The sequence below is a fragment of the Physeter macrocephalus genome, chromosome 4 (assembly GCF_002837175.3).
Source record: "Physeter macrocephalus isolate SW-GA chromosome 4, ASM283717v5, whole genome shotgun sequence".
Classification (NCBI taxonomy): Eukaryota; Metazoa; Chordata; class Mammalia; order Artiodactyla; family Physeteridae; genus Physeter; species Physeter macrocephalus.
In genome coordinates this window covers 142,248,621-142,263,908 of record NC_041217.1, presented here as the reverse complement: position 1 = coordinate 142,263,908, position 15,288 = coordinate 142,248,621, and the positions used below count along the sequence as shown (strand labels likewise).

General features: G+C 34.2%; 1 protein-coding gene across 1 annotated transcript in view; it reads right to left on the bottom strand.

Annotated features, from left to right (window-relative positions):
* The window catches only part of FAF1 (Fas associated factor 1), a 534,086-nt gene that overhangs the window by 214,509 nt on the left and 304,289 nt on the right, over nucleotides 1-15,288 (bottom strand). Inside the window, exon 8 of the mRNA XM_024119653.3 lies at nucleotides 3,222-3,308. Coding sequence (XP_023975421.1) covers nucleotides 3,222-3,308 — 87 coding nt within the window. The remainder of the gene's footprint in view (nucleotides 1-3,221; nucleotides 3,309-15,288) is intronic.

Genomic DNA, 15,288 nt, shown 5'->3' with positions numbered 1-15,288 from the left:
CTCCCTCTGCTGTGGCCTCTCCCGTTGCGGAGGACAGGCTCCGGACGCGCAGGCTCAGCGGCCATGGCTCACGGGCCCAGCCGCTCCGCGGCATGTGGGATCCTCCCAGACCGGGGCGCGAACCTGGTTCCCCTGCATCGGCAGGCGGACGCGCAACCGCTGCGCCACCAGGGAAGCCCTGAGCTTATTTTTGTGTATGGTGTTAGGGAATGTTCTAATTTCATTCTTTTACATGTAGCTGTCCGGTTTTCCCAGCACCAGTTATTGTAACTTCTTGATCTAAGATATTTCTATCAATTCATGGAAGCCACTGGTATCTAAAGCTGCTATATATTCAAAGCCACAAAGTTCTGCAACTGAGCAGGAAAAGTACAAACTAACCTCACTTTTAATGACCTTTATAACCAATCCTCTATGCTGGCACTGGGAAGAAAATGTTCAGGTGCTTTCTCTGAAAGTAAAACCAGCCTAAATATTCAGTTATGGCACATAGTCTTGGAAAGAAATTAATTATATTTTTGTTGGTAACACATTTCAGGCTGTTTACACAGCTGACATTTCTCAGCTGTACCCAATTCATACCCTAAGCTGTGAGGACGATCTTATTTTGTAGCAGATGCCTCCACTTGAGTGATTTAAATAAGTATAAAAACACCATCATTGCCTGCAACAATATAGATTACAAGCACCAGCTTTATGAGTTTTTATAGTCCTAATGAAAGAAAGGTTTCATGACATTTCTTTGGCTAGAAGCTCCTTAAAAGACTACAGTTATAAGCAATTTTTGCCAAAACTCAAGCACTGGAGTTAGTGGATCTGCTATGGCACCGATTAAAAGCAGCTTGGCCCTAAACATCTTTGTTGTAACAATCATGAAGCTCAAGGCAACATCCTGCCAATGTGGCAACATATGCTCTGGGGAGGTATAGGCAGGCATCACTTGACAGGTTCTGGGACACGGTGGAAATATGAAAAATGAGGCAGTAAGAATCAAGCTTCTTAATGGAGATTCCCTCTTGTGTCTGCTGTGCCTTATAGTACCAGGTAGCATCAGAGACTTCCATATGGTAAGTTTTAGATGCTTTCCATATTTTCCCATAGTAATGAAATTGCATAGAACTCTTTGGTAAAAAATTAAATAAAGATCATTAAAATGTGAGACAGTGCCAACTCAAGTCAATGCTTTAACAACTAAAATGTATAAGGTACTATGTTACAGAAGAATTTATTGTATTTCACTGATTTTGCTTATCACTCTTGGAACTTGCTTCTGATAAGCCTATTTCAGCCTGGTTTCTACAGGTGCGGAGCCCAAGAGCAGCTGGCATTTCCAACCCTATTAAGACCCACATCTCTGGACCTTATTACCTTAAACCCGACAATTATTTTTGCTTCAAACTTTTTATTATAGAAATTTTCAAACATACATAAAACTTGAGAGAATAGTATAAAAAAATCAAATATACACATTACCCACCTTCAACAATGATCAATAGACAGCTAATTTGGATTTATCTATATCCCCACTCACTCCCCCAACCCCAGAGGTTATTTTGAAGCAAATCTCAGGTACCATTTCATTTACGTAAACCAGTCAATTCCTGCCTGTGATCTCTTTCTGAGTTATGTTAATATTAATTATAATACTGACTCTCATTTACTGAGTGTCTACTATGAGGCAAGTACTGTATATATATATATATATATATATATATATAATCTCTAATCCTCATTACAATTCTTCAGATCAGTGAGGTAACTGAAACTCAGAGAATTTAAGTGACATGCTCAATCTTAATTATTTTCTTCTATTAAAGTTATTATTTATTGTAGCAGGTTATTAGACAATGCTAAGAACATTTCTGGTTTCCTCATGTCTTCTCGGGTAAACAGAAAGCTATTACTTATGTATGTTACTCTCTTAATTTTATAAAAATAAATGTATCACATTTTCTATCAGTCTAATGGGGAAAAAACAAACTAAAAACAACAACCACATCCTTACTACTTAGCCATGGACAACGAACCAATAACTCTTAATGATATACTATAATGTCAATATTAAAATCAGTTGTTTATAAATAAATGTAACTGCCTATACACAAATAATTTTTTTCTGAAGGGTTCACTTAGAAAACAAATTTTGCTATCTTCTGATTATTTTTAAAGTTTCATAATCCATAAAACATTTTCCAAAGGTACAGTGTTTAGATTGTGGAATAATTAGACTCAAGTGGCATCTACATAAACAGATTGTTCAAAAATGATTCTGTCTTCCACAAAGAATTCCTTTAGATTAAAGTATATGATGGCAGTGCTGAGAGAGGAGTAGTAATTATTATCCAGAAAGAAATGTAATATTTACTAGAAAATAAGAAAAGGTAATTAAACTCTTAGCCATAATCATTATTCGGGTATTATTGTTAGAAGATGTTTACAAAGTCTTAACATCTTTTTAGCCCTATTTACTTTAAAAATAAGACTTACTTCAAATTCTTGAAACATTCTAATTTTTTACTTTAAAAGAAAAATGGGTATCTGGTTAGAACAACCAAGATTATGATAAAAGTAGCCAAAATGGCCTCCTCAGATGATAAAATTTACTCTCTTGGAAAAGAATAATCGCTGGAAACAGGACAGAGATAGGAAACATTTCAAAATTTACAACAGGGAAATTATTATGAGTAGACGTAATAATAGTTAAAAATTACAGACTAGGTCTTTTCTTCCAGTTTTTCATGGTAGTGAAAATTATGAGTGTGTTTAAGAATAGAGTGCTATTAACTATAAAAAGTAACTTTTTAAAGTACAGGTCTAACTATGGGAGATGCAGTTTTAAAATTAAATAAAATGATTAGATTGATTTTGAAGTATCTGTAATTTAGGGAAAAATATTTTGTGTTTGGGACATTTCATTAGTAATATCTGAATATCTGTATTTTTTTAATCAAGGAAAAATTTAAGTCAAATCAAGCAGCATCAAGTTCCTGATATTGATGTTGTAACATTACCAAGAGAATGCCGATATACTTGGCTTATGACACCAGTTCTGCAAGTGAACTCAAATTATTACAATTCGTCTTATCCTCAAAATTATTTGATTTATAAAATTCTTCCAATGGATTCAAAGCATTTGATTCTGCTTAATATTCCTGCCAATTAGACTGAAAGTGGCAAAAGAGAGAGGAGGATATAAAACTGCCAACTCAACTGTCACTTACGGAGTCATCTGTGGCAGAAGTTGGCCAGCCCTCCCATAACTGATGGCGAACAGGGATACTCGTAAGGTCATACACATTTCTCTTTACCTACAAAAAGAAAGAGAACAATTAAAATAGGGTTTCCACATGACTTATGTTAGTTGCCAGTCAATTTAGGTGATACACTGTGTTTCCTCTGTTTTCGAGATTCAAAACAAGAATTTGAAACTAGAAAAACACAAATCATAAAAATTTTATTAAAAAATCTAAACCAAAGTTAAACCAAGGTTAGATGAAAAAATGGTTCAAGCAACAACCCCCCACCCCACCCCGCTGATTATTTTTATATTCCTGGATGGCTTCAAGTTTCTTTTCAGTCAAGAAACTTCAGGTACACAGTTCATGTAGGACAGACTACATGACCTAATTTATAATTATACATTTTTATAATCTATTTAATTTTAACAATGACTCAAGATATGCAATTGTTCAAATAAAAGATACATTTCTAGTTTCTAAGTGGGACAGGAAAGGGTGTTAGTTTTTTTTTTCCAAGGGGGAGGAAGGAAAAACCTGAAGTTTCCTTCATTGTTTTATGTACGTTTCAAGGATATAACAACTTATTAATAAAGCAGCACAGGGTTATTTCTTTGAAATCATTCCAAATTAGAAACTATTTCAACAGAATATTTATTAGCTGAGAGCCATCCATTAATATGCTATTTAGGCCCTTCCCCAAAAGAAAATATAGTAATGATAGTTTTTATTTTAAATACTGGTAAAGTTAAAAAACTGTTTCTCTCAAAAGTAACATTATACCTTTTAACTTTATTTGTTTGTTTGTTTATTTTTGGCCACACTCACGCGGCCGGTGGGATCTTAGTTCCCCAACCAGGGATCGAGCCTGCGCCCACAGCAATGAAAGTGCAGAGTCTTAACCACTGGACTGCCAGGGAATTCCCAATACCTTTTAACTTTAAAAGGAGAAGAGGTAAGAATTTATCAGAATAAAGTGTTGGAAGGGTAAACTCTTTTACCCAGTAATTATCATATCTTTCTTTAGATTTTTTTTCGAAATAGATTACAAAAATTCTCCTTCATTCCATATTTACAAATAAAATAAATTATCAAATCATAAGAATGAAGAGATCATCCACCTTAGCTAACTCTTCAGGTTAGTTCTGGGGTCACCTTCCTGTAACAATGAAGCTAATTTTGAAATGCTGCACATAATAAGTTCTATAATGACTTCAAGGTGGAAAACAAGCAGCATTCATTCATGTTTTTTAAATGCAGAAGCCTGAAGTATCATGTCGTCCAATTACAGCATTTTGTATCACATTACTGTTTACTATACATAAGCACATCTAAGTTACCCTTCCAGTGAAAGAGAGAAATATATTCACTGGGGAAAGAAAGAAACAAAACAAAACCCAGAACTTAATCTATTTTTATCTCTAATGTACACCTGTGAAAAAAGACTTAGTAAATGAGAACTGAGGCGCTTGGGGGCATGGCTTGATCCCCACTCAATTCAAACAAACAGCTTTTTTTCACAGATTCTTAGCTATGGCCAGTCTACCATGCAGTATTTTGTTTATGGTCAGTCACATCAAGTTTGGAAATTTTCATTAGTCATTATCAACCCAACAATTTAACCAAATGCAATCTAACCTCTTACAACTTCCACTAGCAAGGACTATTCTGTCACGCTTAAACATTGGTGCTCTTGGGGGAAAGGTGTTCCATACACACGAAATATTATTATTATTGTTTATTAATAAAAGAAAGTGAGAGGACAGAAGAAGGGAGTATGAGGAAATTTTAGGCCTCAAGCCAAAAAATTCCTTTCTTAAAGTTAGTTTTAATTATGTTGTCTAGATAAGCCAAGGGTCAGCAGCTATTTTGAAGGTGGAGGGGAAGGCAGGACAAATATTTACATCTGTTGGAAAGGTGGCAAGGCTATCCTTGCATTGGAGAATATACACAAATACTATGAGTTGAGTATATAAACAAATAACTCTGGAGTGGGATTCTTTAAATTCCACCTTAATTCCAAAACACAACAACACGGTATTATGAAATAAACAGTATTTTTCTTCTTTCATTAACTCATCTGTAACTGCGCTGAATGAATAACATTCCTTTGCTATTCTAAGCCTGAAAAGCATGTTCTGGCTATAGTGTTATGTTGGTATAAAGCACAACGCCAGACTGATGTGCTGAACAAAAGTGATCAAAGTTAGAGTAATGTTAGCCATTGCACAAGTATTTGGCTTCATTGTTCTCCCCAGAATGACATCTGTTAAGCAACTTGTCATAGAATAAACTGGTTAATGCAGAAAGAACTTGGCTGAGAGGGTACAACGTAAACCATATTTGGCTAATGTTTGATTGTTCCAATGGAAAAGCTAAATTCACAGTGTTTCTGAAAGTAAGCCAAAAGAACCTCGTGTTAAACCATAATCACTAAACAACAACATAAGTGAAAACAAATTAGTTTTTCAAAAATAATTCCATGTTTATCAGTGCTGAAACCATAGGCAGGTTTTACCATTATATGGAAGAAAGACAAGTGATAAGACAGCAAAAGTACATAATGAATGATGGTCTTATTAACAGAGATTAAAAAATTCTACTGTCTTTATTGATGGTCTTATTTAATTAAAATTTTAAGTGACAATTCTGTAAGGAAGAAAAAAAATCAGAAATGTACACAAAGCAAAAGTAGAAATGATTCTTTTAAAAAACTAGTATTCTAGGAAAGCTGAATGACAAAATATAGCTAAGTATAAAATGATGCAGATGAATTTATGGTCATCATGAATCAAATGAAGGACACAGTTTTCTCAGAGAGAGAAGGATGAAGGAACAGAGGAGAGAGAGGAAGGACTAAAGGGAAGGGGAGAAAAGGGGGGCCAGGCGAGGGGGAAGGTTGAGAGACTGATTGATTTGAGAGATTTAAGAGCACTTGAGAGAGGCAGAAAGAACACACATACAGGCTAGGATGCTGTAGCTGGCATGCCCAGCTGCAATTACTGTGCTACTTCTGATGGAGTTTCATCTTTAGAGATTTGTGTTAAATTCCAGTTAAGGACAAGTGGCACTTCACAGGGTAACATTTCCTAAGGGCCTTTTTGTCTTACATACTTTCTTTGATCAGCATTGGCTCAAGATTATGCTGAATCTTCATAATCTTTTCAATTCTTGTTATGCATTAAGCTCTAAATCTATGAGATTTTAGATTGCTAAACTATGCAAATGTTTCAATTAGTTCTGAAAAAATTTAATAAATGCTTTGATTACCAGCTGAACATTAAAATTATGTTACAAACTATACTGTATTTGGATTAAGTGTTCTAGATTGACGATAGATTTTCCAGAGCTTATTTTCTAGATTTTCTAAAAGGACAGTTTCACTTCTCCCCCATTGCTTCATATAAGACAGTTGTTTGTGACTAAGAAAAAAATATTTGAATCAGATTACCTTGAAATAGTACAGAATTAATGCAGTATTGATTTATTTCCTTATATTTGTTTTCATTGTTAATAAAACAATGTAAGCAATGATCTCCACTTCAAACTTCATATTTCCTCATTGTGGAAATTTCAATGATAAACACAGCACTGGGAAAAAGATCATTTTTTTATGACCTGCTCAAAATAAAATTATATGACATTCATCTCCCACAAAATTTTGAGTTCCATAAATTTTCAAACAGTTTTATATTTCAGTTAAATTTTATCAGAATTTCTTAGAAAAAAAATTCTTAGGAAGTTACTCTGCTAAAGGCCGAAGTTTGAGGCTCAGATTAGCCTTAAATGAGCTGTCTGTAGTTATTCAAACTGAAAAATATAAAACTTGGTAGATAACTTTGTCAGCTATATTTTATAGCTAAAATGTTGTGAGCTAAATGTTGGTCACACTACTGAAAAACATTTTAGGGAATTTTAAATTTCATTCAGGTATTATCCAAGTGAAAGCAGATTCTGATTATAGAAAAGCCACAAAGTTTGAGGTATTGTGGCATAATGAGAGGCAGAGAACTAGATTTCTAGTCCTAATTCTGCTGTTACTGTGGTGCAAGTTGGTGGAACCTGAGACCTAGTTTATTCAATATTCGAAAAGAATAAAACAAGATCACTACTGATTTTCAAAGCTCTAAAATTCTACGATTTTTTGAAAATATTGGAGTTAATCCTAGATACAGGAAAAGAAGAGCTAAATATATTTAAGATAAACAAGTAAAGAGGGAAAGTTTAAAACCATAAGACTAGAAAATCAAAGAAAAATAGTAAAGAGTGATTAATACAACACATCAAAAAGGAAAACTGCAAATAATTTCAGTTAAGAAATACAGATATAATAAACATTTTAAGTGAATTTTTTTTCTTGGATAAAGAAAAGTCTTAGTTTTTGCTTCTAATTACACTGAAAAGTCTAGATTTTTTTTTTTTTAAAGAAAAGACTAAATAATACTCTTCTCCCAGGAGATCTCATTTAAAAATAAAACCTGTCATACTGGTTTTCCAAATAACTATTTCATTAACCAAACAGGCCCTGGTTTTGCCAGAATACTACAAGCTAAGTGATACAGTTGTAAAGTTCTATTAATTTATTTCAACATCTTTAAAATTTTGAAATCTGGCCTATGACTTTTCACATATCAAATATTTTAATATGGCAAAAAATAGAAACCAAATATTTAATTGCCGTGGGCTTAGAACAGTTATCAATTTGTTAGCACTCTAGTTTCTAGATTTTCTGAATTAAGAATACTATGACAGATTACAACCCTTACGAAAAAGCACCCTGAAACTACATATATGTATCTCATTCTCTTTATCAGTCTTAGAAGAAAGAGGCCTTTGGTCATATTAGAACCTGAGCTTATCCAAATTTTAGAGTATCAAAATTTGAACTCCAAGTAATTCACACCATCAAATGATGCTCCAGTTAAGAGTTTGCTAAATAATAACTGCACTGAATAAATAAGTATTTGTGTGTGTGTGCGTTTTAAATAAGACATACAGACTAGGCTTAGTTCCAGTTTCTTAGCAATCACTGGTGCTCTGAAAGGCTTATAATAGTTAAGAAACCAATCACTTCTGATACAGACTGGGTTTTGAACACATATTTCATATCTAAGGACTTTTCTTTTTCTTCTTTTTTAACATATTGTATCCTCACTGCAATTGCACATGGATTTGTTTTACTATGATGCAAGTTAAAACCCTCCTAAAAATCCTTCTGGAACAAAAACACTTGAAACCGGATGGTGCAAGGGGAATGAGAAGGTGGCATCAGTAATCAAATGTTAATTAGCAAGCTTTTTTTCCCCCTTCCCTCAGGGCTGGCCTGTGTTGGAGAATTCAAATCAGAAATCAATGCTTCAAGTGTTTAACTATTACTTCTTCTCATTAACCATTTAAGAGACTCAGCAATTCTCTCCTCATAAAAACAGTAACTCGAGACATTTCTTTTTCTCAAATACCATCTTTCCAGAAAACAATGAGGATGTTGTTTGAAGAAAACTGTAAAATTGAAGTTGCTTTCAACCAGGCTTTAGGCTGCATTCTGTTCTATTAAAACATTTTTTGGCTCTAACTGAATTCTTCCTTCCAACAACTGTAACTAAGTTTTGCTTTGTACCATACTTTAAAAACTTATTTCACCTCTTACTTGTCTGCAAAGAAATCTGACAACCGGCATCTTGAGAGATTACTGGGAATGATGACAATAAAGCTAAGCAAATATGGAAACTAGTTTGAATGCATATAGTTAGAAACGGATTTTAGCCATCCTGAAAAACTATCAAGGATAAGATTTAATACTTTCATTAGAAACATGGTTATAGTCAGAATTTCCTATCCTAAAAGTTTGGTGTGGGTGAAAATGATATAAAAATTGCAATGTTAGATCATAAAGTAACTCAACTAATGGCCATAAATTTATTAAAATTAATTCATATCTTTAGGTAAAGGTTAAGCCTGGATTTTAAAAGAGAACTCTTAAAGAGTGAAGAAAACGTTTATAAATGAGCAAGGTTGAGTATGTTTCACAAATGGGAACAATTATTTTTCTGCATCTGTGGTTCTCAAAGTGTGGTGCCTGGACAAGCAGTATTAGTGTCACCTGGAAACTATTAGAAATGAAAATTCAGGGGAGCTGTCCCAGGCCTAGTGCACTGGAAACGCTGGGACCCCACAATGTGTGTTCTAACAAGCTCTCTAGGTAATTCTTACCAAGTCAAAGTTTAAGAAGCATTGTGTGAGTTATAGGCTCTCCCAGATAGCCATGTCTTTCTAATTTACTGATTCAAAAGTTCTTTGAACTCTTGCCTAAGGTAGCTAGTCCTTTTGAGAATGAACATGATTAATAATGATTTGTTAGGGAAATTCTAGAAGTGCTGTAATTTTTTCGATGATAAAGTGATTATTTTTAGTCTAAGAAAGTAATGAAAGATAGCACTACTTCACTAAAGTCTCCATAGCACTGAAAAAATTGATAAATAATAATCTTCATCATTGAAAATCTGTGTTAATCTTCAGTTTTTCTGCCTTAAGTTTAAGTGTGATTGCTTTCTGGCTATAATATATATTTGGTATTGCAGTAAAACTGCAAATCCACAATAAATGATCTACTGTCACACTAAATAAACTTGGAAGACACCTGTACCTATCAGCCGAATTGAGGAAATGTCCCTAAAGACCAGAGAACTGTTTGAAGCAAAGGAAAGACTAAACAGTTTTTGGTTTGTCTTTTTGGTCTCTCTCATAGGCTAGCTGAAACAAGACCCAAAGGAAAAACAGTGGGAGGTTAACCTCATATCAATCAGTCAAGACCTTATCCTAGAAGGCAATATTTCCTCTCTATACTTTATGGAAACAGTGTAAGAGCAAAGTTTTTCCAACAATGGCCTAATACATACCATAGAAGTGAATGTTTTTTATTGTCCACAATGAATCAAACATCAGTCACTCATTAAATGCTTTTAAAACTTCCCCTTTTAGAATCAGGTAAATTAATTTATAAGTCCTTCCACAAAGGAAAACACTAATAGTCAAAAGTCGATCCTAGGGACTTCCCTGGTGGTACAGTGGTTAGGACTCTGTGCTCCCAATGCAGGGGGCCTGGGTTCAATCCCTGGTCAGGGAACCAGATCCTACATGCATGCCACAACTAAGAGTTTGCATGCCACAACTAAGGAGCCCGTGAGCCACAACTAAGAAGCCCACGTGCCGCAACTAAGGAGCCTGCCTGCCGCAAATAAGACCCAGAGCAACCAAATAAATAAATATTTTTTTAAAAAGTAAAAAAAGTAAATCCTAGAAATAACTGGAACAATTATGAGAACATTTTTAAGGAGTTTTACTTTAACCTTAAACCATTTTATAAAGTTCAATTTTACGTACAACTTTAAAAATTGGTCACATAAACCAAGAAGTACTTGTATACCAGAAGTACTTTGATTTTTAAGTCTGAATTTTAGTAGACAAACCATTTGTTATAATGTCAGAGCAGTATACAACTTAATCTTAAGGACATAATCGTACATGTAAGCCAAGTATTTAGCTACAAAGATATTCACTGCAGTCTTGTTTATTATATCACACACACACACACACACACACACACACACACACACAATTGGCACAAATTTAATATCCAGTAATAGGCTAAATCCAGTCTGCTGTCTGTTTCAGTAAATGAAGTTGTATTGGAACACCACTACCTCCATTTGTTTACATACTGTCTGTGGATGCTTTTGTACTACCATGAGGGCACACTTGAGTAGATGCAACAGAGATCACATGCCCTCCAATACCTAAAATATTTATTATCTAGCCCTTTGCAGAAAAAGTTTGCTGACCCCAATGGAGAAGAATATTTAATAACGTAAAAAGTTGTTAAATATTAAAGAAAAACCAAGTTACAAAATTATGCCCATTTCTGTTTATTTATACATATATGTATATGTACATATGTATGTACACTATATATATGCACAGAAAAAAGATAGAGAACAAATGTTAAAATTTGTTCCCTCTGCATCATGGGATTATGACTCATTTTTATTTTCTGTGTATCTATCTTTTCTAAGTGTCTATTACTTCTGCAATAAGAAAAATTTAAAAAAAATTTTGTTTTCATTCAAAGTAAAGACATGTACTTGAAGTCAGAACAACCTGGTGTTCACTTCAGCTGTGCCACTAACTATCTGAGTGACCCTGAGTAAAGGAAAGGGAAAGGAAAGAGAAAGGCAACTGAACATTTATTGAGCATCTTCTATAGACCAGGAACTAGGTTTTATGTTAACATATCCTCACAATAAACTTTTACATGTATTATTATCTTCGTTTTACAAATAAGGAAACTGAGGCTCAGAGACAATAAATAATTTGCCTAAGGTTACTCCAGTTAGTAAATGGTGAGATTTGGATTTAACTGAGTTCTACAAGACTCTAAAGTCTAGATTCTTTTATGACTATGACATATCTTCTCTGAGCCTGAATTTCCTCTTCTATAAAATAAAAGGTTATTATCTTTAAAATTGTCTTTCACCTGACACTTTTATAATTGTAACGGGTAAGAATTTTCCATTAAGACTCATTATGCTTACTCTGAATGGTGAGCATTAACTGGTAACAAGTAAGAGTACGAGTGACCAACTATGGGTGAACCCTTTGTCAAGAGAGTAACTGAGCCTCTTCATACCTGTTGTGCTGTAACAGGCAATGAAGAGCAGTTACAGGCTGTCAGTTTTGTACTTTAAGTGCTGTAGAGGAAGGACAACTGCAAGAATAAATAGCAACTTGTTATTGTTTCAATGACTGAATGCTGCCTTCACAGTAAGAGGGTTCCTGGAGTCACACACAGCTGGGAAAGAAATAGCAAGATAAAAAATTTTCAAGGAAAATAAATCAAGGTAAAAGGAGAAGAACAGTTAAAACAGTAAATAAACTTTATCGTGTGAGGGTTAGCAAAGGCTCTTCCTTGTATAAACTTTTGCCCAATGCCGTCTGAGTCTCTACCCAACACTAATGATAAGAGTTTCGTCTGGAATAAAAATATAGGAAGACATTAACACTATGGGCCTGCTGCTTCTACTTTGCCAATATACAGTAAATCAATTTGCCCCATCTTGTTATTCCAGTTTTCCCTCTCTCAAAGGTCGGGCACTGTTGTCAACCCCTCTTCTGTGATTTTGATTTGAACAAGTGAAACTCTGATCAGATATCTGTCTTATTTGCAACCTCTTTAAGTTCTAAAATAAAATTGCATCTATAAGGAAGATGATGTAGGGCAATGCCATTAATCTACTCTGCTAATCTGTTTTTCACAGAACTGTATTTTCTTTTAAATTTTACACACACACACACACACACACACACACACACAGACAAATTAAACTACTTGCCTTGCAAATGTCATTCACTTAGTTAATGCCTAAGTCAGGATGATAATGCAGATTTTAAAAATTCTTAATCCATTTCTTCTTTCCTCTTAAGAATTTTTTTATTTCCCTTAAAGGACCATTGCTTCTAGAGAAACTTCAAAATTTTTCAGATGCTGGCAGTCTTACTGTTTTTGGTGAAGACCCATCTTTATATTTTGATGAAGACTGTGTGTATCCTTCCCCACTCTGGTAGCACCACATGATGCTCAGACATAATGTTTATGTTTGCTTTGCGGCTGTCTGTTGCCCATCCAAGCTTTTGCCTTTCTCTGAGATGTTGAAAAAAGTGGTGGGAACCATCAGCAATGGAACCTCAGTCTATAATCAGGTCTCTAATAATTTTATCTTTTCTTGTTAACAAAAAAATGCAAAAAACAAAGACAACAAAGGGACTTAGTGTGGGGGTCTGCCATGAATACTAAAGTGCCTGGGGGTGTGGCTCATCAAGTGAAAATAAACCATTCAAGTCACCCACATCAAGGAGAAAGTTTGGGAACAACTAGGCCAGTGTTTGCATTTGGGGCCCTGGAGTCAGGAGAGTTACATTTCCCTTCCCTCTGCTTAACCAAGGCACCAAAGACAACCTACTTAACCTCTCCTTTTGGAAATATTAAGTAGTCTCCAAAGAAGAGCCCTGAGAGATATTTAAAAGTGTGTCTGGTCAGGTTTTCTGCTTTTAACTTGCTACTTTCCAAGATCAGCTTAATTTTAGCATTACTCTCTCTGAGATACATGTGGGTGGAAGGGCAGGAAGGATATCTTAAGAAAAGTAGCTGCCTTGGCCAAGAGCAAAGTTATAATAAGAGGATAACCACCAAAATTACATACCTAGTTAATTTTAGGTGAATGAGGTAGAGTTGGAGACTGGTTCCAAATGACAATTTAATTAAACCTTTCAAAGTGAATTGACACCATGAACGAAAGTCTAATACTGTACACTAAACCCTAACTAAGGGCTGATGATGCCAATGCTCAGAAGCTCCACACAACTGGCTTTTAATTGAGGCAGTTAAAATCGCACCCCAAAGGTTTCACTGTTACGACTGGCTCTGAAATGAAAATACAGCTGATTTATAAAGAAAATAACAGGAATACCTTAGTATCACCTCTTAATGTATTATTAAGATCAGAAAAAATTTTAATCACATGATTTATCAAATAAGCAGGCATTCTAAATAAACAGCCTGAAGTCTCCTGTTAAAAAAAATTACTCCTATTTATTCATTAACAAAGCTATTCCTTAGCTCATCCCTGCCATAACCTACTCTATTCAAAACCATATGGGAAAGGACATTAAAAAACCGCCACAAACCATGGACTTCTGGTATTAGTGCTACACACTGCATACCCCTATTCATTATTCTACCTCCCTTGTTTAATCTATCATTAAGATTCAGTGACCCTACACTAAATTTAAAGCAGATCCTTCCTTCCTCCCATGCCTAAATTCACATACTTTTCTAGTTGGGGATGCCCTCAAGTATTAACAACTCTACGGGGTGTCTCTAATCTCAGCTCTGAACTATGTCATGCTATAGAACCAAGAAATTGCTGTTTTACATCTCTAACTATGAAGGCTTCCATAAAAAAGGTCCATATAATTTACTTAATAAGATAAAGGGGGGAAAAATCACCATTTAATAAGTATTTTTTTCATTGTATATGGTAAAAAAAGGCACATGGAGACATTATCATATGTTGTGTTGTCTTAAAAGTGAATAATACCTAAAGGCATTACTTCAACTGTATTCACCACAGAATTTAGAGTCTTAAATAATGATGAAAATGGCAGGTGTGGACTATCTTAATATATGGAAAATAGAAACATTGTTTTAAATATATAGTTGATAAAACAACCATGTTGAGGAAAAGAGATTTCAAGAAGTTAAGCAAGGTAGTATTTCTAAGACATATTAAACTTCATTTTCAAATTACAAACAAAAAAATCTAATGTAAATGTGGCAAAATAAGGGATAAGGAATTGTGTATATGATGGCCTACCAGCTGCTAAAAGAACTTTCTGTGATGACAGAAATGTTCTATATCTGTGCTGTCCAATAGGGTGGCCACTAGTCCCATGTGGCTACTGAGTAATTAAAACACAGCTAGTGTGACTAAGAAAAATGATTTCAAACTTTATTTCACTTTAATTAATTTAAATTTAAATTGCCACATGCGGCTAGTAACTACCCTACTGGATAGTGGATTAAAATGAAGAAAGTAGAGAATACAGAGCACACAAAAATATACCACTGATGTTTACTGTACTATATATACATGCTATATATACTATGTATACTATATATACATACTATATAAACATGCTTCAACTCATTCTTATTTCTTTACAGTCCTTGAGACACAAAGAAGAAATACTGTGCTAAATTAATTTTTCATACTTATTCTTTTATTGTTTTTAATAGGAACTATATGCATTAATTCCACATAATTAAAGGAATAATGATGGAATACATGTAATGATACCTTACTTGAAATAAAAGAAAAAGAGCAATAATGAACTATAATATATTATAATAATTAAATATCCAAGACAGTAGAACAGTCTTTAGTTAAAAATGTAAGCTTATAACTTACATAGCTGCCACATTATATGGGTCTAATTATTC